General features: G+C 34.8%; 1 protein-coding gene across 1 annotated transcript in view; it reads right to left on the bottom strand.

Annotated features, from left to right (window-relative positions):
* PCDH15 (protocadherin related 15) overlaps positions 1–25,185 on the bottom strand; it is a 1,717,060-nt gene that overhangs the window by 362,297 nt on the left and 1,329,578 nt on the right. The window contains exon 18 of the mRNA XM_074382505.1: positions 12,123–12,235. Coding sequence (XP_074238606.1) covers positions 12,123–12,235 — 113 coding nt within the window. The remainder of the gene's footprint in view (positions 1–12,122; positions 12,236–25,185) is intronic.

Genomic DNA, 25,185 nt, shown 5'->3' with positions numbered 1-25,185 from the left:
AACTAAATTATACATCCTCTCTATATTGATAGAAATTGCATTTGATTAACATTTTCAAAATCACTTTAGACAGTTAAAATGTTTAGTTAATCTTCCAGCCAATTTATTTTTTGGCAATAATATTATTAGTGTACAACCTTCAAATAGCCTGACATTTGGACATGTTTATCTTGAGATTCAAACGTGAATTACTTGCATTTTTATTTTGAAATCAAATTTTTAATAAAAGTCTCAAATTTTCCTTTAGCAAACAATTCATTGCTATTGAGTTTCTTCACAGCTGGCAAGTATATGTTTGTGGAACATATATTTCCTGAGTTGGTCACAGTAAAGGAAAGGAGAAGGGATCATAAAATTCTTTTTAATCAAACTCATAAGAGTCAGATTAAAAACATCAACATTTAATCCAATTATAAAATGTTCCAAAAAAGAAAGATAAAACAAATCTATGATGTTACAATCCTATAGTGGAAGTTAGTGGTTGTGATAGGTGGGAACAAAGTGGTTAGCAACTAGGAGGAGGTGTTGGGGCATATGGGATGTCTGTAGAATCTTTTTTAACAAAAATAAATCTTTTTGTTAGCTACATGATTAACTTCACTTTGTGAAAACTCATCAAGATACACACTTTTTTGTATGTCAGTAGCCTGTCAACATTTCAATTAAAATGTTACTATGAAAAAAAAAGCTATGAACTTGCTCCCAAGAAAGTATACATAGACTATACCTCCCTCTCCTGTCACAGTAAAGTAGAATATGGCCACTCTAATCTAAGTGGTAATTTAATAAAGACTGTTCTAAGAAGTCACATGGAAAACCAATATTAATATACATGAGAATGAAAGACGCTCCCATCTTCAACCATATGTGTTCATTAAAGATAGACCCTAATAGACTTGGCCTTTTGTACTTTCCCACTAGCGTTTTCCAAACGCTGTGGTTTCCAAAGCCCTGCTTCTTATCTGCTGCCTTAAAATCATCTAAGGTAATTGTTAAGGCAGATTCTTGGGGGCTCAACCATAATATCTGATATTATCTACTATATCGCTTACTTATTTTATTATTTTATCACATCTTCCTAAGTTTTCAAGTGATTTTAATATATGATTTGCTCTCAAAATTTAGCTTCCTGAAAATCACATGGAAATCTTCATTCTGCAGGGATATATCTCTGACATTTGCCTTTTCAAAGCGAGTACATGCTATGGTCCTGATACGTAGAATCAGTAGTCCTTTGGGATCAGCTGGATCAGGCATTTTAGCTTCTCTCACACAGGCTTGTAGGTAGCTCTTACACTAAAAAAGCATAGGGTGAGCAGCTGAAGCCAACTCTGCTCTAGCGTCTTATGTAAGTGATTATCACTCTTTTTCACTTTCAGCAAAGTCTCCTAATTTGGATTCTATTCTGCTGGAAACAGAATAGAGGAAACTCATTTATGCAAGGGAATTCTCTGTAGGATCCTGCAACTCACCGAAGCTCTACAAGGACAATGGGTTCAAAGCAACAGTAAATGGGAACAGATTAACTTCATCAGTGTGTGTGTGTGTGTAAAATGTCTTAGGGAGAGATGACTGTAAAAAACCTGTGCTCCATGAATCAATGATCATATTATCAACTAATACAAAATTATTAGGGTTTCTGCCATTAAAAGTAATGAAAAACTCTGCAACTATGTTTGTATCATCCTAATAAAAATAAGAATATCCCATTGATTCTTGACCCTGCTTATAAAATTAACTGCCTTAAAACCTACCAGAGACTCCTTTATTTAAAATTTAATACTCTACAAATTAAAGGATACATACACAGTTTGACTGTAAGCCAATTTACTACCATTACTAAACATATTCAAAAACTTATAAATTTAAAAACCTATAAACTTCATGGGATAAAATACAAATAACTGTTGTATGCTGTACAGTTTTTTGTTTGTAAGATTATACAGCAAAAAAGTATATTCTTGGTTGGAAATAAATGAGTTTTCTTAATGACAAAAAGAAAAAGATAACTTCACTAGATAGAATATAAGCACATGCTTTAAAAAGCTTTAAAATATAACAACAAAACAGCACTGATACATTTCACATCTAGGGAATATTTTTAATAAACGAAATACTTTCTGGGGCCAGGCACGGTGGGTCACACCTGTAATCCCAGTACTTTGGGAGGCTGAGGCGGGTGGATCACAAGGTCAGGAGATCGAGACCATCCTGGCCACCATGGTGAAAACCTGTCTCTACTAAAATACAATAAAAATAGCCAGGTGTGGTGCCGCATGCCTGTAGTCTCAGCTATCTAGGAGGCTGAGGCAGGGAGCTAGCTTAAGCTTGGGTGGTAGAGGATGCAATGAGCCAACATCACACCACTGCACTCCAGACTGGCGACAAAGCAAGACTCCATCTCAAAAAAAAGAAGAAAGAAAAAAGAAATACTTTCTATCTTTGCTTCAAGAATATGCCCATTCTGTTTATAATTCATTGCAATAAAAACATGAATCCTCAAAGCTCTTGTATAACTTTTAACAATAAAAGTCTTTCTTTTTGCTTATAGTGTAAGATATAAATTGACACTGGAATGACTAAAGGAATGTTAAATGATTTAAAGAAAAAATAACTCTGCCATTCTGAGAAGACCACAGATTCTGAAAACTCACTTATCACCAACATGTTGAGCTATTTGGCTGGTGTTTGGAACGTAAGAATCATTTTGGGTATAAACAGCAAGGTCAGCCAGATAAAAAACTATAATAGTGATAAAGGAGTAAAATTTATTCCTATGAATCTTCCAACTTATTTTTTATTTTTCTAAGTTTTATCCTGTCTTTTGCCTCCCAACCAGCAATGCCATCTTATCCTACACTGGGTTCTGACCCCATTCCTAGTTTTTTTTTTCTCAACCAGGAGAAAACCTCACTAAAGTACCTTCCGTGAATTAGTCAGCTAAAATAATGTATTTTGCAATAAGCAAATTAAAAAAAAACATAAAAATATTATCTCTAAATGAGTTATATTTCAGAGCCTAGAAGGTAGTGAGTGTGAGAGGTGTTTCTCCACCTTCCAGACTGTTCTTGAGATTAAAAAATAACACAGCTTTAGCCTACAAGGTTTTCAGTATGCTTTTTCATTGTTATATTTCTATGGAACCAAGATCTATGAAGAACAATTCCTTGGGTGCGTATGTGTGGAGTGCTAAGGATGTTTATGTGTGTGGGGATTGCAGAGTGGGGAGACCTGGCAAGAGTTCAGAAAATGCCTTTCCTCTGAACACTTTACACTGTTTGGACTTGCTGTTGTACTCTTACAATGACCTTTGCAGACAATAAGGCCTTGGGAAAAACCAAGGTACTATGATGGGAACGGATAAACTGCCTTTCTTCTTCCAAGAAGTTACAGGTCACCCTGTGGGGAAGACAAAAGGCCAAGTAAACTGTCACCTCTGTGTGTCTTCTGTCAGCTAACCGCTACATTCTATTGCCGTTCTGATTAACCCTGCTGCACTAATAACTGTATGAGATAAGAGGACATCATGCTTTCCTTCTATTAGCTTCCATAATTGGCATAATAGTTAATTAATTCAGGCCAATACTTAGAATTCTTAGAGACAAACAAGTGGAAAATAAAAAGAGTGTTCTTTCTGAAGAAACCCAAATCTTCTTTTTGTGTTTTGGTATTATGTATTCTTTCCTAGGCATGATTGTATGGCTCTTCAGCAATATTTTTGCTTTAAGTCATAAGGACAAACATTTTAAAAGGTAAAGATTTTTAGATTGACTTCTTTTGGACCTTCTACTTCCTCTATGATGCATTTCCGTATGACATTCGAGTCAAATTGTTGCCGTTCTCATGATGTGTTGTTGGGTATGGAATCAGGCACCCTGTGGAGGAACTCTCTGGTGGGAGGTCCTGTAAAGTCACACACTGTGGCCAAAAACCTGAAGGATACTCTTAGCTGCCTTCTCTGGTGTTTGATCCTTTAATGCTAACCAAGTGCATCACTTTATACTTAGGCAGATTACATTTCATATTCTACCTCTGAGCTCATTTATTTAATATGCTACAGTTAAGGTTAAACAGATATAGTCATTTCTCTTAACTATTCCCTCTTATTTACTGATATGCTCAAATTTCCTAACATAAAGGATTTTCTTTATGATTAATTATAAGCATTATTGATCTTATAGAGAGAGCTTCATAAAACGTCGTCTTCTCCCAAATTCTTGCTGGCCCTCTGTTTTTAACCCAGTGGAGAGCATCTTCTTTTATTAGTTGGATGCTCTGACACATTATAACAAAGCAAAATATGCTTTATCTGGCAATCTGCTAAGTTTAAAAAAAGGAGAATACAAAACCAAAATAAAAGATGAATGCCTGTCAGTGTACCAAAAGTCAAGTGACTTCAGAAACTGCAATATTTATTTGAAAATTCATGGAAAGATTGCCATTTCATCACTAACAACAAGTCATGACTGAAATTTCAGTGGGATGATTTTCTCTAAAATGTATAAGGGATATTTACTTTGCCCTTCCTTAGAGACCTGTCTATTGGGGTAGACAAGATAAACTTACTATATTACTGACTAACCTATTGAACTGGCATGTGGTGTGCAATGGACTTAATATTTACATCTCTCCAAATTCATGTTGAAATCCTAATCTCCAATGTAATACAATTAGGAGAGGTGATCAGGTCATGAGAATAGAGCTCTCATAAAAGTAATTAGTGTCCTTACAAAAGGTACCCCAAAAAGCTCTCTCACCCTCCCTCCACCAAGTGAAGATAAAAACACAAGGTGGCAGTCTGCAGCCCAGAAAAGGGACCTAACTAGAACCTGACCATATTGATCATGGACTTCCAGCCCTCTGAAGAGCCAGAAGTGTATTTCTGTTGTTTTTAAGCCACCCAGTCATTCGTACTTGGTTAGACTGGCCTGAACTGACTAGCACGTGTGTGTGTGTGTGTGTGTGTGTGTGTGTGTGTGTGTGTGTGTGTGTCATTCTTGACCTAAGAGTAGGAATACATAGCTAGAATATTTCCAGATACAGAAGGTATGTCATTTGTAGCATTTGTCTTCCTTCTTGTAGTTTGGCAGTAGCAGCCCTGATGTCTTTTCTCTTGTCCTCACTGCATCACTGATGGCCCCTGTTCAGTCTCACTTCATTAATGGAGTGCTTAATCCTTCCCCCCCCTCTCTCTCTCTCCCCTTTTTTGTAAACTGATGATATACACCTTAGAGCAGAAGGAATAGTAACTTATATTTCACTTCTCCATAACAGATTTAACTAATTTGATTAGCTTTTTCATTTTCACGATAGGTTCCACCCTTTTCGTTTTGAGAGGCAATGACTGATGATCTGTGACTTGCTGCTCTGCTTGACTTAGACACCTGTGATATTTCAACTTGACAAAGTCTTTGTGGGAAATTCAGGTAGGGGGCAAATTCTAAATCGGCTTGAAGTCAATATGCAGCAGCATGAGCTGTTTTTTGTTGTCGTTTTAGTGATACGCTGTTGGCAGTGTGAAAAGATGGAAAAGATGCAAGGAAATGAACCTGTGGTTTTAGAGACTGCTTGTGTAAGATGTTGAGCTAAGAGAATATGGACTAAAGAACTGCAGTGGATGAGTAGAGTGGGCATATTCAAGAGAATTTCAAAGGTATCAAGAAGGGATTCTATGAGTGACTGGCTGGGAACATATGAGAGCAGAGAACAGTGAGGAAGCAGAAGGGCCTAGCGTGGGTGGACGGCCAACTGAAATACAAGTCACTGAAAAAGGAGAATCAAAAATAGAATGCTTGGAATTCTTAAAGGATGTGTATAGTTTGCTGTTTTAATTTGTCACAATAAAAGTAGGAATAGTCATCCAAACAATAACTGAAAAGATGACTGCAGACATCCAAAGGAAAATACGTCTAAATGCATGATGTCCCTATTTGTGATTTCCTTGAGGCAGAGCTTTTTAAAATACATTTCTATCTCCTTGGCACCCAGCAAAATGCCAGGCACCTAAGAAGCACTCATCAAGGATTAGACAAATCGAAAATTAGCAAATGCCATATGCTTTAAAATCATGGAATCGGGGTTTTCTGTTAAATTTCTATGAAGTGAAATATAATTTCTATCACTATTCAAATAGCGACTAAACATTTTCTAGAATTGTGGCATTAGTGACTCACGTAGGGACAGGGCTTGCAGTAGCTGTCCTCTTAGCCCTCAATCATTTCTCAAATGCAGTTTCCCTGTAACTCTCAAATTACTAAGGGACGGCACCATGCCAGAGCATCAGACACGTCAGCATTAGAGTCATGCTCACTAGTTTTAATTCCCTGTCCCATTTTCTATGGTAAATATGTAACTTCTCTTTAGAAGAAATGCATTTTTTGATGTAGTCATAAAGAGCTTTACTTGTACCATAACAAAGGTCTGCCCTTTTGTCCAGGGATTGGATTTCTGTGAACATCTATTTGCCACATTTGCATCTTATTTTTGCTGGACGGAGATGCAAGATCAAATTTATTAAGTACATAAGCATTCAAATGTGCATATTTAGATAGAGTGAAGATGTAGGTACATAAATTCAGCAGTCTGAAAAGAGTTGTTGTGCCATGGAGAAAATTATTACAACAAATGCTTATTGAGCAGCTTCCATGTGTTGTGTACAGGTAGGTGTAGGGGCACAGGCTGCAGTATAAACAATGTATCTCAATCTGCCCTCCTTTAGAATTTGGGAGAAAATAAACAGGTATATTCAATAGAGTCACTGGGGCCACTCTAGGAGCCAACAGGCTGCAAAAAGCAGCTTCTTACCCATGGCTATGCCTTTCTAGGACAAATGTCTTCTGAATTAAAATATCCTGAAACTGATAGGCAACTTCAGCAAAGTCTTAGGATACAAAATCAATGTGCAAAAATCACAAGCATTCCTATATACCAAAAATAGAGAGCCAAATCATGAGTGAACTCCCATTCACAACTGCTACAAATAGAATAAAATACCTAGGAATACAACTTACAAGGGATGTAAAAGACCTCTTCAAGGAGAACTACAAATCACCGCTCAAAGAAATAAGAGAGGACACTAACAAATGGAAAAACATTCCATACTCATGGATAGGAAGAATCAGTATCGTAAAAATGGCCATACTGCCCAAAGTAATTTATAGATTCAATGCTATCCTCATCAAACTACCATTGATTTTCTTCACAGGATTAGAAAAAAAAACTATTTTTAATTTCATATGGAACCAAAAAAGAGCCTGTATAGCCAAGACAATCCTAGGCAAAAAGAACAAAGCTGGAAGCATCATGCTACCCGACTTCAAATTATTCTTCAAGGCTACAGTAACAAAAATAGCATGGTACTGGTAGAAAAACAGATATATAGACCAACGGAACAGATCAGAGACCTAAGAAATAACACCACACTTCTGAAACCAACTGATCTTTGACAAAGCTGACCAAAAAAGCAATGGGGAAAGGATTCTCTATTTAATAAATGATGCTGGGAAAACTGGCTAGCTATATGCAGAAAACTAAAACTGGACTCCTTCCTTACATCTTATATAGAAATTAACTCAAGATGAATTAAAGACTTAAATACATGACATAAAACCATAAAAACCCTAGAAGAAAGACCTAGGCAATACCATTCAGGACATAGTTGTGGGCAAAGACTTCATGACTAAAACACCAAAAGCAATAGCAACAAAAGCCAAAATTGACAAATGGGATCTAATTCAACTAATGAGCTTCTTCATAGCAAAAGAAACTATCATCAGAGTGAACAGGCAACTTATAGAATAGAAAAGAAATTCTGCGGTCTATCCATCTGACAAGGAGCTAATATGCAGAATCTACAAAGAACTTAAATTTACAAGAAAAAGACAATCCCATCAAAAAGTGGGCGAAGGATATGAACAGACACTTTTCAAAGGAAAACATTTATACAGCCAATTAACATATGAAAAAAAAAGCTTATAATCACGGATCATTAGAAAAATGAAAAGCAAAACCACAATGAGATATCATCTCACACCAGTTAGAGTGATGATTATTAAAAAGTCAGGAAACAACAGATGCTGGAGAGGATGTAGAGAAATATGAATGCTTTATACTGTTGGTGGAAGTGTAAATCAGTTCAACCCATTGTAGAGGACAGTATAGTAATTCCTCAAGGATCTAGAATGAGAAATACCATTTAACCCAGCAATCCTATTACTACTTATATACTCAAAGGATTATAAATCATTCTACTGTAAAGACACATGCACATGTATGTTTAGTGCAGCACTGTTCACAATGGCAAAGACATGGAACCAACCCAAATGTCCATCACTTATAGATGAATAAAGAAAATGTGGCATATATATACCATGGAATACTATGCAGCCATAAAAAGGGATAATTCCTGTCCTTTGCAGGGACATGCATGAAACTGGAAACCATCATTTTCAGAAAACTAACACAAGAACAGAAAACCAAACACCACATGTTCTCATTAACAAGTGGGAGTTAAACAATGAGAACACATGGACACAGGGAGGGGAACATCACCCACTGGGGCCTGTTGCAGGGTTGTGGGCTAAGGGAGGGATAGCATTAGGACATTAGGAAAAATATCTGATGTGGATGACAGGTTGATGGGTGCAACAAAGCACCATGGCATGTGCATACCTAAGTAACAATTCTCTGGACATTCTCCGCCTGTATCCCAGAATTAAAAATATGATTAAAAAAAAAGGAAAAAAACAAACTTGAAGCATCAATTTGAATTAGACTGTTGACAAGATGAGGGAAAAATAATTCAGGAAGAGGGACACTATCTCTAAATGCCTTGATATCAGAAAGAGCATGGTTAGTTTAGAGCACTGGAAGCAGTTGAGTGCTTTTGGAATGGAGGGTGTGCAGGTAACTGGTGAGAGCTCAGGTTAATGAGCTCATGAGTAGGAAGGAAAAGAATTTAAAAGGCAGCGTGCTAGACAGAATAAGTAGGTCAGTGAGTAACAACATGAACATCAGAGGAAACATGAAATAATGATGTTTCTAATTTCATTATGATCTTTGCTCTTGGTTGTTAATTAAAGGGATTTAGATTAAAAATTTCAATTGTTCTTTGAAGAACTGAGAGATATTGAATTATTCATAATTTAGCCATTTAATTGGTCTTAATAATTAATGACTAGTAGCTTTGTGTCAGATGCCTGAACTATAATATATCTACTAATAACACTTTCAAAAATACTTTACTTATAATAATGAAAGTGAATTTTATGGACTTTGTAATAGATGGTCCACACATGAATTAATTCACTCTTACCAACGTCTGAAATGTGCTTTCATATTTCTACATCATAAATTGCTTTTGCTTTATGAGTGTAGTGAACAAATAACTTATCCAAACTGGGATATTTAAAAGAGAAAGAGGGGTATTATGAATAATTACACGAAAACAACAGACATAAACAGGAACTGTCCTGGGTAAACCAAATCTATGCCTCTTGTTCACAGTGTATATCACATTTTAAAGTATGCTTAAAGGTTTATAATTACATAAAATTTAGGATAGTGTTTTAGAATGTAACAATCTTTTTCAATTGTATATGTTTTAATCATTTCATATTCTAAAGTTTGTGAACTATTCCACTTTGTCTTCCAAGTTTCATCTTTACATTTTTATTTGTCAGCATGCTGAATAAGTCACTGGGAGAAATAGAGGGGAAAAAATGAACATGATAAATCTCTAATTTGTGGCAGTCACCAGCTGCTAAATACACACATAGCTTTTCAAAGCAGAGTAATTCTTCAAAATGTAAGAAATTTCATTTTATTTTTTCTCAGCTTCCAAAACATAAATTGGGATCTGTCCAACAAAAACTTTTAGGGCCAATGAAAAAATGAAGTATTAAAGTAAAGTAAAAGCAAGAGAGAGAGAGAAGTTGAAAGACTTACTATATAAGAGAACTGCCAGATTGCAGCATTTCAATAGTCCCCTGTACAATACTAGAGTGTTCACTTATTATTCAAGCAGGTGACACATTATTACAGTTGATACCTTTACTTATTATGCCCTTGACTGCAAACAAAACATGGTAATTTGAATCTAATGTCAGTTAAAACTTCCATTAATAAAAAAGTGTTATTAAAACAAAAAAAAATGGTGGCCTGTTCTAATTGATTTTTTTCTATAACTGATGGACTGCATTACACTGTACTAAGTATACCAGGACAGCTGAATTTGATAATAAAAGAAAATAATTGACTTTTGGTTTCGTATGTGGCAGTCTAGAAGAAGCACTTTATCAAATCTCTTAATTCCCTTAGAAAGCAGCACCACAAGACTCCAGGTAGATCCACAATAAAAAATCAATACACATTTTGGAGTTTTATATACTCCCATAATAATTAACATAAAGCAGTCAATCTAAGAAGATGAATCTCATACATGGCCATTTGACACAATTGGTTAAAGTGGTGGTTTTTTCTGTTGTTGCTGAATAACTCCCAAACCCTTAGTGAATGAAATCCAAGGAAACTGCAGTCATTCATCAGGCTCTCTCTGCGGTCTGGCTCTGTACCTCATTTCCCCGTTAACTGTTCGCGATCTGTGCAATATGCCTCCAGGCTTTTACTTCTGCACCTCCTTATGTTCAAACATATTTCCCACTTTTAGTCATTGGCCATACTCTTTCAATCCAGCAACATTTAGCTTGGGATGATCTCCAGAAAACCTTCCCTGAATCCCCAGATTAATTTAATGTCCCCATTCTGTGTGTGATTACCACTTTTACCTGTCTTCCTCTTAGCATTTCACGTACTATGTCTGATGTATTTGTTTATATGACTGTTGCCCTTTCTAGACTATAAGTTTTTTCAAGGACAATGATAACTGAATGAGTACAGGTTCTGTGCTAAGGACAGCTCTCTTAATTTGAGCTAAAATGAAAGGCATGTATACATAATGTTCTTTGCAGTTGGATTTACATATAGTTGCAACAGACAACCAATTCCAGCATCTGCATATTTGTGAAGTGAAAAGAGCATAGCTTTAGCGTACACAGAACTAATCTTCGAATATCAACTCTGCCCCTTACTAGTAATGGAACTCTAAAGTAATCACTTACCTTATCTGAACTTCAGTTTCCATATTTTATACAAATAAGAATATCACTAAAATTATGTCAACAAATATAAAGCAGCTTAAACAATGTTCATTCTCGGTAAGCTTCCTTACCTTACTTCAATTTCCTTTAATATGTTTATGTTTTTCAAAAGGTAAGTAAAATACCATTGTGATATGTTTCTAGTGCCTTCTTTTGCATTTAACTATGAGAAAGTTATGCATTATATACAAAATTTATGCTGAATTTTGCTTTTGTCTTTTATTTACAATGCCTTCTCCCCAGCCCTCATCTCTGCCTGGCAAATTCCTGTTTTTCTTTCATTGCTTAGATTAAATCTCAACTTCTCATTGAATCCACTGAAATTAATTAGAGGATCATCTGCATTTCTGCAGTATCTACTTATTTTATTAAAATACATAGATATTATCAAACTAAAAATGAAATGCCAAAAAGATTAACTTAGCTTCAAAATTATTTCAGGTCTAAGATCATCTTTCAATGTACAGAAAATAATGAGATATATATTGAAAGCATCTTTGGATAGGCAAGACCTTTACTTTTATGTTGAAAAAAATCAGCGTTAAAAATACATTAAAATAAAAATGAATAAAAATAAAAAATAAAACAAAATTAAAACGACAAGCACATTTTAGACATATTAACTGGTCATGTTTTTGTGGTAAAATGCTAATTTCTTTTAGTAGAAAAATACATGCCAGAAGACATAATGAGTTGTGTAGAACTGCATATATTTGATCAAGGCATTTGTTACATATAAGAATATTTAGTATTTAACCCACAGTACTATAAACAGTTATTTTAGAGAAAAGCAATGCCACATATTAAAATTGGACTTCACTTGTTCTTTTTTTAACAAAAAATTAGTTGACTGCTGTCCACATTCATTTTAATTTTTATAACATAAAACTGCCTACAGCAGCCTCTACAGATTTATCTGATTAGCAGTTCATAAACACAAGGAAATAAGATATTAGCTTAATTTACCTTAATAACCAAATCAAATTTCTGGCGAAAGTCTCTGTTTACTGGCTCCAGGAGACTAAGTTCTGCTGTCCTGGGATGCATATGGAAAAATCTTGGGTAATCCTCAGGAGTCCCTGGAAGACATTGAGATTTCAGCACATAATTGAGAACAATAAGTAATATGTGTATCTGCTTTATCTATTTCCCTTCATTAACTGAGGAACAAAGTTACAATTTTATTAGTAAATTAAGTTTCAAAATTATGCAGTCCAGGGAAAGCAGACGCAAATGTGGCATATAGTTATTAGCAATTAGCGTATGAGTAAGAACATGGAAAATGTTTTCTGGATCATTTTTGAAAATTTTTTTTTATTAAAAGAGCCCTTTAAGTAATCTGAAACTTCATTACATGAACATAGATATTAAGTGGAGGCATAATAAATTGTAGCTTATGAAAATTTATTTTAAGAGTGCATAAACCTTAATTATAGCTGTATGGCCTTTCAACATATATTGTAATAAATTATTAGTGATTTGTACCAAATAGTGAGATGCTTGGAAATTAATATGACAATATTTTGTTCCATATTTTATCTCTTATTATCAAGCTAATTATATTAACCATAGTGAATTAAATATAGGTTCTCATGATACTCTAAATGTCTAGACAGGGTATTTATTTATTTATTTATTTATTTTTGAGATGGAGCCTCACTGTGTCACCCAGGCTGGAGTACAGTGGCATTATCTCAGCTTGCTGCAACCTATGCCTCCCCGATTCAAGTGATTCTCCTGCCTCAGCCTCCCGAGTAGCTGGGATTGTAGGCATGTGCCACCATGCCCGGCTAAATTTTTTAGTTTTAGTAGAGATGATATTTGTTATTTTGGCCAGGCTGGTCTTGAACTCCAGACCTCTAGTGATACGCCCACCTTAGCCTCCCAAAGTGCTCGAATTACAGATGTGAGCCAACATGTCCAGACAAGATGGCATTTCTTAATGTATTTTAATAATCAAAATACATTTCTTCATGAAGAAATTTCTTCTAATTGTTTCATCTTCCTTTGTGTACTACAATATTATTTTCTCAAAGGGAAGAAAGAAGTCAAATCAGAAAACTGTATAGTATATACATTTGTAGAATTAATAAGTATAAGAGTAAACTAAGAGCTTCCAATTATGAAAACCTACTATGTGCTGAATCCTTTATATAACTAATCATCAAAAACTCTGTGAACCACTTACATTTTACAGATGATGACTTGGGAAACTTGAGAGATTAAATGACTTATCTAAGTTAAAGAGATAATCTAAAACAGAGATTTTATTAAAAATCCAAGCTGCCGGATCTTAAAACACATCCAAAAATGGGCTTGTTGCTACTACTTCTTTGCCTCAACTCTGAACAAGAAGGGAAATTCTATTGGGCATTAAATGAGGGCAAAAAACCCGGAAACATATTTTATACCATTAACAGACTGTAAAATCCACAAATAGTCACAACTACAGATGAAATCTAATATATGATAAAAGACTTCTCTCTCCTAACAGGAGAGTCATAAGAAAATAATAAAGTTTCATACACTCTTCTTAGAAGATACATGAGTAAACCCCAAATAAAGGAGATATTCATAACAAATTAAAAAAAAACAATGTAAGAATTAGTCATAGATGAAAATGTGGATAAATTTTACTCTAATGTGAGAGTGGGAAAACATTTCCTAACTGGCTCAAAGTCAAAAAGTCATGAAGAAAAAGAGAGATAAGTTTAAGTATACTGCACAATTGCATGGTGAGACACAATAAACAAAACCACGAGTGACAAACTGGGAAAGTATTTGAAATTTACATCGAGACAAAATGTTCATATCTCTAATATATATAGATTTATAAATTAGCTAAAAATGGGCCAGTGAAGGGTCTAAAATGTTTGGGGCTGGCCAGGCATGGTTAGTAACATCTGTAATCCTAGTATTTTGGGAGGCCAAGGCAGGTGGATCACCTGAGGTCAGGAGTTCAAGACCAGCCTTGTCAACATGGTAAAACCCCATCTCTACCCAAAATACCAAAATTAGCTGGGCGTGATGGTGCGTGCCTGTAATCCCAGCTACTCGGGAGGCTGAGGCAGGAGAATCACTTGAACCCAGGAGGCGGAGATTGCACTGAGCTGAGACTGTGCCACTGTACTCCAGCCTGGGTGACAGAGTCAGGCTCCATCTCAAAACAAAACAAAACAAATATTTGGGGCTAGATAAAAAGAAAAAAAAAAAAAAAAAAAAAGACCTTTCACAGAAAAAGGAAGGCAAATGACTCCTGATCATAAACAAAGATGCTTATCTCTATAGATAAGAAGAAAACTACAAATTAGTACTACATTAAGATTTCATTTGTCACTTAGATTAGGAATTGTCCCGGCTGGACACTACTCTATTGGTGATCCTGCAGGAAAACAGACACTTTAGACACAGGTGGCGTTAATAAGAGTGTCGTAAAATTTATGAAAGAGAGTATGGCGTAAGATTTCAAAATGATATTAATGTTTACTTTTTGACCCATAAATCCTCACATCTGGACATTTTCCCATTAAAATAATGAAAGATAAATGACCAACTAAATATACATCAACGGTGGACTGGCTAAATAAATGGTGATACATATTAAAGCAGATGATAATTCACATGTAATGATGAACGACATCTTTACCTATAACTATGTAATTATTTCCAGATATATTAAGTAATTTGGAAAGAAGTGCCAATAGTATACCAACTTTTAAGAATAATAATACACATGCATATTTACAAGAGAATACATATACACATTAAAAAGTCAAAGATAGACTATAACATAAAAATGGTTATTTCTGAGAAAGTGAGGGAATAAGTGAAGGGGATAGGCACTGAAGCTAAATTTCATTAACTATATCACAATTTTTAAATTTCAGAGATACATCAATGTTATACATTATTATAAAACTAATTATATTCAAAGACTTTTCTAAAAATAAAGTAGAATAATTCAATCTAAATGTGCATTCAGTTGTTGGCATAAGCATGAACAAAAAGAACTTCCCCAGATAAATTTTAAAGGTAGTATTGACATCACATCCACCATAAAGTAGAGCTGAAGTACCACAGAAATTACAAAAAACAAAAGGTTAAACTCTTTTCATCAGTCGTATTGGCGGCAGTGTTGTGATTCTAAAACAGTTATATGAGTATTTTATAATAAATGAAATAAGTACATAATTATGTGGCATTCTTATTCTACTTTTTTCAGTATTGAAAGCTGGATTCTTGACAGGTCTTGATAAAGAGATAGAAATAAAAAATTAAAGAGGTAAAATAGAAGAACGATGGTTTTGATTTTGAATTGGCAGTGAAAGTTTAAACTCAGGTTGTGGTTTACCTTAAGAAACAAAATGCATGCAACATAGCTCTGAATGCTGAAACAAATAATTAAAAATAATGTCCAACTTAGAAGCAATAAACATTTCTAATATTCAGATAATGGCTTTGAAATATCATTTACTAATAAAAGCAGTTAAGATTTCTGAGAGAGATAGCTGATTTCAGGTCCAGGGCAGAAAATCAACAAATAGCTCTGAAACACCTACTCACACCTAGTAGCAAGAAATAATTCCCACATTACTAAACTGATGTGAAAGTTTTCAAGAGCCAAAAAGTGTTTTCTGAGCTAAAGATAAGGCAATGTGAGCATCAATAAAGATACTATCAGTAATAATTTGAAACAGATCAAATATGTTTAAATTCCTAAGTTGGTGACACTGTTGTAAAATAATATATTGATCACTTTCAGGGCATGCTAAAGAAATATTTTAAAAATTAGAAAATAAGAAAACATATCATGTTTTTTCCATATGACCTTAACATGGGGTAAACAAACAATTGATAAAAAGCCTCATTAAGAAATGATTTCAACTAATAATTTAAGAAGATTAATAATATCAGAGTGCCATCATTTTACAACCCTGCATAAATGAATGGATCACAGTATTGAGCACTAAATGCTGCTAATATCACAAAAAAAAAGAGACAAAGCCAGCAATATACTTCTCAATAGAAGAATTAATTCAACATCATCTGCTATGGCCTGAGTTGTGCCCCTCACCCTCAACAATTTTATGGTGAAGCCATTACTCCCAATGTCACTATTATAGCAAGATAGACCCTTTTAAGAAGGTAATCAGACTATATGAATTTATATGGGTGGGCTTTTAATATGATGGGAGTGGTGTCTCTCTTTCTCTCTCTCTCCCTTCCCTCCCCTTCTCTCCAAGGGCACACAGAAAGGCCATGTACACAAGAAAGCAGCCACAAAAGCCAAAAACCAACGATAAAAGCACCTTGATCTCAGACTTCAAAATCCAGAAATGTGAGAAACACATTCCTATTGCTTAAGCTTAATCTAGGGTGTTTTGTAATGGTAGCCCAAGCAGACTATTGTACCATCTATGAAATAGTTTTGAGAAAACCCAACAAAGAAAACATCGAAAAGTGTTATTTGATTAAGCACCAAAATATATAGAAAATACATGAGGCAGAGTAACATGTAAAATTAAACCAAGGAAAGTACAATCAAGACGATGAGAAACTCCATAATATAAACTTGGCTTCTCAATAAATGAATCACAAGAAAACAATTTAAAAAGAAATAGAAAAAGGACCACTGTAGATTAAAAGACTTAGGAGAAATCTCAGTCCCCATGTGTGAACTTACATGAATTCTGGTTCCCTTGCACCTCTGTGTATCAATAATATTGTATTTTTATTGTTGAGTAATGTTTAACTTTTAAAGGAATTGCCAAACTATTTTTCTAATGTGGCTGCACCAGTTTACATTCTTACCAGCAATGTATGAGCATTTCAGATCCCCCACATTTTCACCAAATCTTGATATTGTCAGTCTTTTTTAAAATTTTGGCCATTCTGCTGTGTACATAGTGTTTTTCACTGAAGTATTAATTTTAATTTTTCATTAGCTAATTTTATTAGCTAAAATTAAAATTTTAATTTTCCATTAGCTAATTTTATTAGCTAAAATTAAAATTTTAATTTTCCATTAACATTTCACATTCTTATTTTGTTTGTAAATCTGTAATGATTTGTTAAAACTTTTTGCCACTTCATAATTGTTTGCCTCATTTTTATTAAATTATGAAAATTAAATTATGTTTTCATATATTCCCCAAAAAAGTAATTTGTTGGATGTATTTTGCAAATATATTGTCTTTTTCTGTCACTTGCCGTTTCAGTCTATTATTAGTGTCTTTTGAAGAGCAAATGCATTTTTACTTTGATGATGTCAAATTTTGTATATTTTTCTTTCATAGGTTTGCATTTGTTATACTTAAGAAATTGTTGCCAACCCTAAGGCCATAACAATTTTTAGCAACATTATCTTTTAGATGCTTTACCGTTTTAGCTCTTACACTATGTATACAAAGCTCTTACATTATGCATACAGTTAATTGAAGGCAATATGGATGCCTGACCTAAACTTTATAATTATCACTCTTATTTCCTTGAGCAGTGGTTTGTAATTCTCCTCGAAGAGGTCCTTCACATACTTTGGTAGTTGTATTCCTAGATGTTTTATTCTCTTTGTAACTATTATGAATGGGAGTTTGCTCTTGATTTGGTTCTCTGTTATTGGTGTATCAGAATGCTTGTGATTTTGCACATTGATTTGGTATCTGAGATTTTGCTGAAGTTGCTTGTCAGCTTAAGGAGACTTTGGGTTGAGATGACGTGGTCTTCTAAATGTACAATCATGTGGTCTGCAAATAGAGATAATTTGGCTTCCTCTTTTCCTAATTGAATATCCTTTATTTCTTTTTCTTGCCTGATTGCTCTGGCTAGAACTTCCAATACTATATTGAATAGGAGTGGTGAGAGAAGATATCCTTTTCTAGTACCAGTTTTCATACTATTTTTAAATTATTTAGTTTTTCTTAAAACCAAATATATTTAAAAACCTTACCTGTTTTTTTTTTTCTCAGAGCTGTATTTGCCCGTCATTTATTAGCATAGTACTTCTGATTGCATACATGTAATTAATTGAAGGAAGTGTGGATGCCTGACCTAAACTATATAATTGTCACTTCATCATTTAGTAATGTTTAGAGAAAAGGATCAGAAGTAGGATATACAATCTGTACTATGAAAACAACGGCATCTAGAGAGGAAAGACCCTCTAAAACCTCAATGTAAAATTCCTGTTTCTGCTATCATTTTTGGCAGTTACTTGAATTCTGGAAAAAACCAAAGTCCTTTCAATAAACTTCCTTTAATGCCAAGAGAACTTAAGTTCATCTCTGTATTTTTTACCAAAAGAGTCCCATCCAGGAAAGCATTTGTTTTTAATGCTTGATACATTTGAAAATGTACATCTAATTTACATCAAAAGAATCCTACATAAAAAAAAGTATAAAATTTTTCCCTTCTCCGCTGAGAATGTGTATCTTTACACATAAAATTAGTAGCCTGATTAACACAGAAATAAAAGAGAACACTGTCTTCTAGATGTCATGAAGATGTATGATAATTCCTCAAATTTTGACACTGTTGATGTATAGAAATTAGGGTCAGTTTCAATAAAACACTGCTAATGAAAACACCCATAATTTCCTTTGGTAGAACAAAAACAACTATAACATGTAACTTGTCTCCAGATAATTTTTTTGTAAAAACATTTTAATGACCCATGAATAGTGAATAGCCTGAAGACGTCAAAGTACTGAAATGCAAAAACATTGTACAAGAATAGAAATACATGTCTAGGTTTAAGGTCCCAACAGAATCTCTTATTTATCCCACTTGGAAAATGTAATATTCATTCTATTTAGCAAAATTTAATTCATCCAAAACTATAGCTGCTTCTGAACCATCTTCAGAGCTCTGGGCTTTATTTTTTTTCAGTAATTCCCTTATTTAACCTCGGGGTCAATTATATTAATAATATATTATTCTGACATTAAATTCATCTGCAACACCTTTTACATACTAAAATTTTGTTGATAATTTTAATCATTATTTTAATCTATTTTCTAAAAACACAGTTGTTTTTGTATCAAGTTATCCCAAGTTTCAAATATGTATTAGAAAAAAATCACCTCAAGTTTCTCGTTATTTTCTTCCATTAGTTTTAACTTCAGCACTTTTCCTTTTCAGCTGCTAGATTTTCTTAGTGCATTCTTTGATAATTCTAAATGCAGAAAGTAAACTATGTTCATCCCACTTTTACATCTTCCAAAAATCATCAGCTCGAAATCTCCTTTGCCAAACTTATTTTTCAGCTATTTGTGATAAATAACAAACTTCATTTTTTAACCAAAATGTTTTTATTAGCTGTGTAACTCCCACCAAAAAATTATTTATTAGCTGTGCAATAGCCACCAAAAATTCTAAATCCATTTTTTTTTACCTATTTTAAGGAAAACTAAAATTCTTATATTAATAGCCAATATCTCAAATTCAAGTATTTTAGCTGCTGAGTATATGATTTCCATATTGTTTGCTGAGAGCAACTGCAAGGAAAACTGAGCCAGCCCCCAAAGTGGAAAATTGCTCAGGGTGTAAAGTAGTAAACAGTATGTGTATATCGTACATCAGCTAAACCAGTCCTTAGAACAAGGGATACGTGACCCTGCCCCATTGCTCCCTCATGGAGAATACTTTCTATTTTGTCTTTGATCAGTGAAAAGCAGGCACCAGCTGCCTGCCTGGTTTATTTTTGTTGTATGAGAAAACACATAACACATTTCATTGATAAAAATCACCTGCTCAGAGAGAATAAATATCTGGGTCAGAATCTGCCTGAGGCTCTCAGCCTGGAATGCTATCAGTCCCCTAAGACTCTCAGCCCAGAAGGCTGTGAGTTCCCTGATGGTCCCACTTTGCAATCTATCTTTGCATCTGCTTCTTTATTCCTTCGGTGTCGCCTGGGGTTCTATACAGCCAAGCTGGTTTCAGTATTTGGCAAAGATTTTATTGGGTTGTTTTTATTATGCATATTTATGACTTCTATTCTATGGCTTCTTAGAGTATAGTTCAGGTCTACCCACACTGCAAAGACCAAAATCCTTTCCAAGATCTTCTGAATGAGAAGCTCTGAAAATGGAGGTCAAGAGAAAGCATTTTGAATAATCTCATTGTATTCTCATAACCTTTAAAGTTTGAAAGCCACTCCTTTTATGGTTCATGATACGTTCCTATCTGTTATTTAAACATAAAAATAATTGCAAAACTCATGAACAACATTCTTGCTAATAGTACCACCATTTTTTCTGACTATGCAGATTCAAATCCCCAAATTACTTTCACTAGCCAATTCGCCACACATTCTGCAAGTGATTCTTTCTTACCTTTGAAAGTCTCTCTGATACGTTTCTTTTCATAGTCCTAATCTCTTACCCTACTCAGACGCTTGATCTTTCATATTTGTGCCATGCTGATAGCGAACTAATATCTTCTGACATTCATTTTCCTTACAATCACTGAAGTAAACTTTCTAAAATGCTACTTTTATTCCTCAGTTATCTAGATAAAATTTTACCTATTGTATACTGTGGTAATCCCTAAAATGGAATTGAGACAAAATTATAAATTTTCTTTTCTTGATTGGTTCAACTTACATATAGTGAAATTTACAGGTCTTAAACTTTAATGTTTTAGGGGTATAAATCCATGTTATTATCTCTCCTATTCAAACTTTAATTTTATATTTATTTTAAACAAAATAATACAAAAGTAAACTTAGCTAATGCTTTATATACTGACTGACACTGTGTCACTCTTTGTTTTAGGCAGAAGCAAGGAAACTTGAGGGAGATGTGGCAACTGTACAGTGTGAAGGGATAAGTAGCAGGGTATTATTCAGAGTTCTTTAGAGAAACAAAACAAATAGGCTATAGGACATATTAGTATGGACAGAAAGAAAGAAGGGGGTTCTGGCTCCCTCAATCAACTGGCTGATTATGAGAATTTGTCCATTTTCACACTGCTGAAAAATATATACCTGAGACTAGGCAATTTACAAAGGAAAAAGGTTTAATTGGACTTACAGTTACCTTGTGGCTGGGAAAGCCTCACAATCATGGTGGAAGGCAAGGAGGAGTAAGTTGCTTCTTACTTGGATGACAGCAGGCAAAGAGAGAGAGCGAGCTTGTTCAGGGAAACTCCTCTTTTTAAAATCATGAGATCTCATGAGACTTGTTCACTATCATGAGAACAGTATAGGAAAGACTTGCCCCGTGTAATTTAATGACTGATAAAAGACATGTATAATTCTTACAATATTTGATTGTGCACTCAAAAATATGTTTTAATTCATGGTATGAAGGATCAGAAAAGTTATATATTCACTGTAAAATGTAGCTATAGTTAGCTAACTGATATGATTTGGCTGTGTTGCCACCCAAATCTCATCTTGAAATGTCACTCCCACAGTTCCCACATCTTATGGGAAGAACACTGTGGGAGGTAATTGAATCACAAGGGCAGGTCTTTCCTGTGCCATTCTTGTCAAAGTGAATAAGTCTCACAAGATCTGATGGTTTTAACAATGGGAGTTCCCTTGCACAAGCTCTCTTTGCTTGTATGTTGCCATGTGAGATATGCCTTTTACCTTCTGCCATGATTGTGAGGCCTTCCCAACCATGTGGAACTGTAAGTCTGTTAAACCTCTTTCTTTTCTAAATTCCACAGTCTAAGGCATGTCTTTATCAGCAGCATGAAAATGGAATAATACACTAACACACACACACACAATCTTGCCTAAACTTATTTACTTCTTCAAGTTCAGAGCTACACTTTATGACTTTTCTCATCTCCTTGAATTACTTGAAGTAAATCAAAGATGGAAAACCTTTTTTTTTTGTTTCCTAACAAGTAAAATACTCTTCCTATCACAACTCTTTAAAGATGGGAAGGACTTGTTCTTGCTTTGACTAATATATAACAGTGGATTATTTGTACTGATTTGATTCTGGGATTAGGCCCTCAAAAGCCTGGAAACTTTTACTTTTTTCTTTATAAAGGACAGGCACACATGCAATTAAAAATTTTTTAAATAAATTCTGTAAGAAATACTTCCTTTAAAAAATAATTTCCAAAACGTAGAGGCATATTAAAATTAAAAGAAGCACTCTAGAGAATGGTATGTCATGAGAAAAACGCATCTCAGGAGGTACATTCAAGGTTATATAATGTTTGAAAAAACCACATGGGCTCAGTTATAAGTGTTCAGTTATAAGAACTCCGTTGTGTAGCACAAAGAAAACGAAACAAAACAAAATATACACAAAACCCCAAGAAAACAAAAAAGGAAACAAATAGAACATATGGGCTCTCAAACTACCAATGACCTTCTTCACAGAACTGGAAAAAAACACCTTAAACTTCATATGGAACCAAAAGGGAGCCCACATAGCCAAGGCAATTCTAAGCAAAAAGAACAAAGCAGGAGGCATCACACTACCAGACTTCAAACTATACTACAAGGCTACAGTAATCAAAACAGCATGGTACTGGTACCAAAACAGAGATATAGACCAATGGAACAGAACAGAGGCCTCAGAGGAAATACAACATACCCACAACCATCTGATCTTTGACAAACCTGACAAAAACAAGCAATGGGGAAAGGACTCCCTGTTTAATAAATGGTGTTGGGAAAACTGGCTAGCCATGTGCAGAAAGCAGAAACAGGACCCCTTCCTGACACTTTACACCAAAATTAACTCCAGATGGATTAAAGACTTAAACATAAGACCTAACACCATAAAAACCCTAGAAGAAAATCTAGGAAAAACCATTCAGGACATAGGCGTAGGCAAGGACTTCATGACCAAAACGCCAAAAGCAATGGCAACAAAAGCCAAAATAGACAAATGGGACCTAATCAAACTCCACAGCTTCTGCACGGCAAAATAAACAATCAGTAGAGTGAATCGGCAACCAACAGAATGGGAAAAAAATTTTGCAGTCTATCCATCTGACAAGGGGCTGATATCCAGGATTTACAAAGAACTAAAATAGATCTACAAGAAAAAAAAACAAACAAGCCCATTCAAAAATGGGCGAAGGATATGAACAGATACTTTATAAAAGAAGACATACAGGAGGCCAATAAACATATGAAAAAATGCTCATCATCACTGGTCATTAGAGAAATGCAAATCAAAACCACATTGAGATACCATCTCACACCAGTTAGAATGGCAATCATTAAAAAATCTGGAAACAACAGATGCTGGAGAGGATGTGGACAAATAGGAACACTTTTACACTGTTGGTGGGAATGTAAATTAATTCAACCATTGAGGAAGACAGTGTGGCGATTCCTCAAGGACCTAAAAATAGAAATCCCATTTGACCCAGCAATCCCATTACTCGGTATATATCCAAAGGATTATAAATCATTCTACTATAAGGACACGTGCACACGAATGTTCACTGCAGCACTGTTTACAATAGCAAAGACCTGGAACCAACCCAAATGCCCAACGATGATAGACTGGATAGGGAAAATGTGGTACATATACACCATGGAATATTACGCAGCCATCAAAAACGATGAGTTCACGTCCTTTGTAGGGACATGGATGAACCTGGAAACCATCATTCTCAGCAAACTGACACAAGAGCAGAAAATCAAACACCGCATATTCTCACTCATAGGCAGGTGTTGAACAATGAGAACACATGGACACAGAGAGGTGAGCACTACACACTGGGGTCCGTTGGGGGGAAATGGGGGAGGGGCGGGGGGTGGGGAGGTGGGAAGAGATAGCATGGGGAGAAATTACAGATACAGGCGAGGGGACGGAAGGCAGAAAACCACACTGCCATGTGCGTACCTATGCAACAATGTTGCATGTTCTTCACATGTACCCCCAAACCTAAAATGCAATAAAAATAAAATATATATTTAAAAAAAAAGGCTGGGTGCGATGGCTCAAGCCTGTAATCCCAGCACTTTGGGAGGCCGAGACGGGTGGATCACGAGGTCAAGAGATCGAGACTAACATGGTCAACATGGTGAAACCCCGTCTCTACTAAAAATACAAAAAATTAGCTGGGCATGGTGGCACGTGCCTGTAATCCCAGCTACTCAGGAGGCTGAGGCAGGAGAATTGCCTGAACCCAGGAGGCGGAGATTGCGGTGAGCCGAGATTGCGCCATTGCACTCCAGCCTGGGTAACAAGAGTGAAACTCCATCTCAAAAAACAAACAAAGAAACAAACAAAAAATGAACCAGAAAAAAAAAAAAAAGAGAAAAGAAAATATGGGCTCTCTTTCTATTAACTGTGAAATATAAAATATAAAATAGAAGAAATGTAGGATCCAGGAACATTTTCAGCCCTTCCTCCTTGTGATATATGCATTGAAGAAGGTATAAAAATGTATCTTTCTCTTCACATTTCCAATATAAGTATACTCTATACCTGACCATAAAAGTGCTAATACTTGATAATACCTACCAGAGTTAAAGGAGGTTTTTTAAAAAAATTTAAACCAAGGTTTCTGGCTCTAGTATCTCCATTCTTAATCAATATGTAACACCAATATTTCAGTTGCTAGAACATTCATAATATTCTTATAATCACACTTTAAAAAATAAGAATAACTATTAACATTATAATATTTATACTTTAGCATGTAACATATATCTCACCTATGTTACTTAATAAATATTACTTTTCACACATTAAGTACTCATTAAGAGTACCTAATACTACAAGTTACTGTTACAAGATCAAGTCAGCAGATCTTACACTATTATAAATAAATACATATTATATATCAATATTAATGACAGTGCTGAAACAGTGTTTGATAGTTGTTAACATGATTTTACATAAAAATGTTCTGACTTGATAGCATAATTAGAAGCAGAAATTTCATCTACATAAATGATGAAGGACTCTACAGGTTATGCCTTTCAGAGAACTTCATTGCATCTTCTTCCATCAGCTTAGAGAAAAGAATACTTTTGTGGGCCAGGCCCATACCTCCACTGCCCTGTGTAACCTCAGGACACTGCTCCCTGCATCCCAGCCAT

The sequence above is a fragment of the Saimiri boliviensis genome, chromosome 12 (assembly GCF_048565385.1).
Source record: "Saimiri boliviensis isolate mSaiBol1 chromosome 12, mSaiBol1.pri, whole genome shotgun sequence".
Classification (NCBI taxonomy): Eukaryota; Metazoa; Chordata; class Mammalia; order Primates; family Cebidae; genus Saimiri; species Saimiri boliviensis.
The sequence above is the reverse complement of the archived record's forward strand: the minus strand, read 5'-3'. Positions and strand labels throughout refer to the sequence as shown.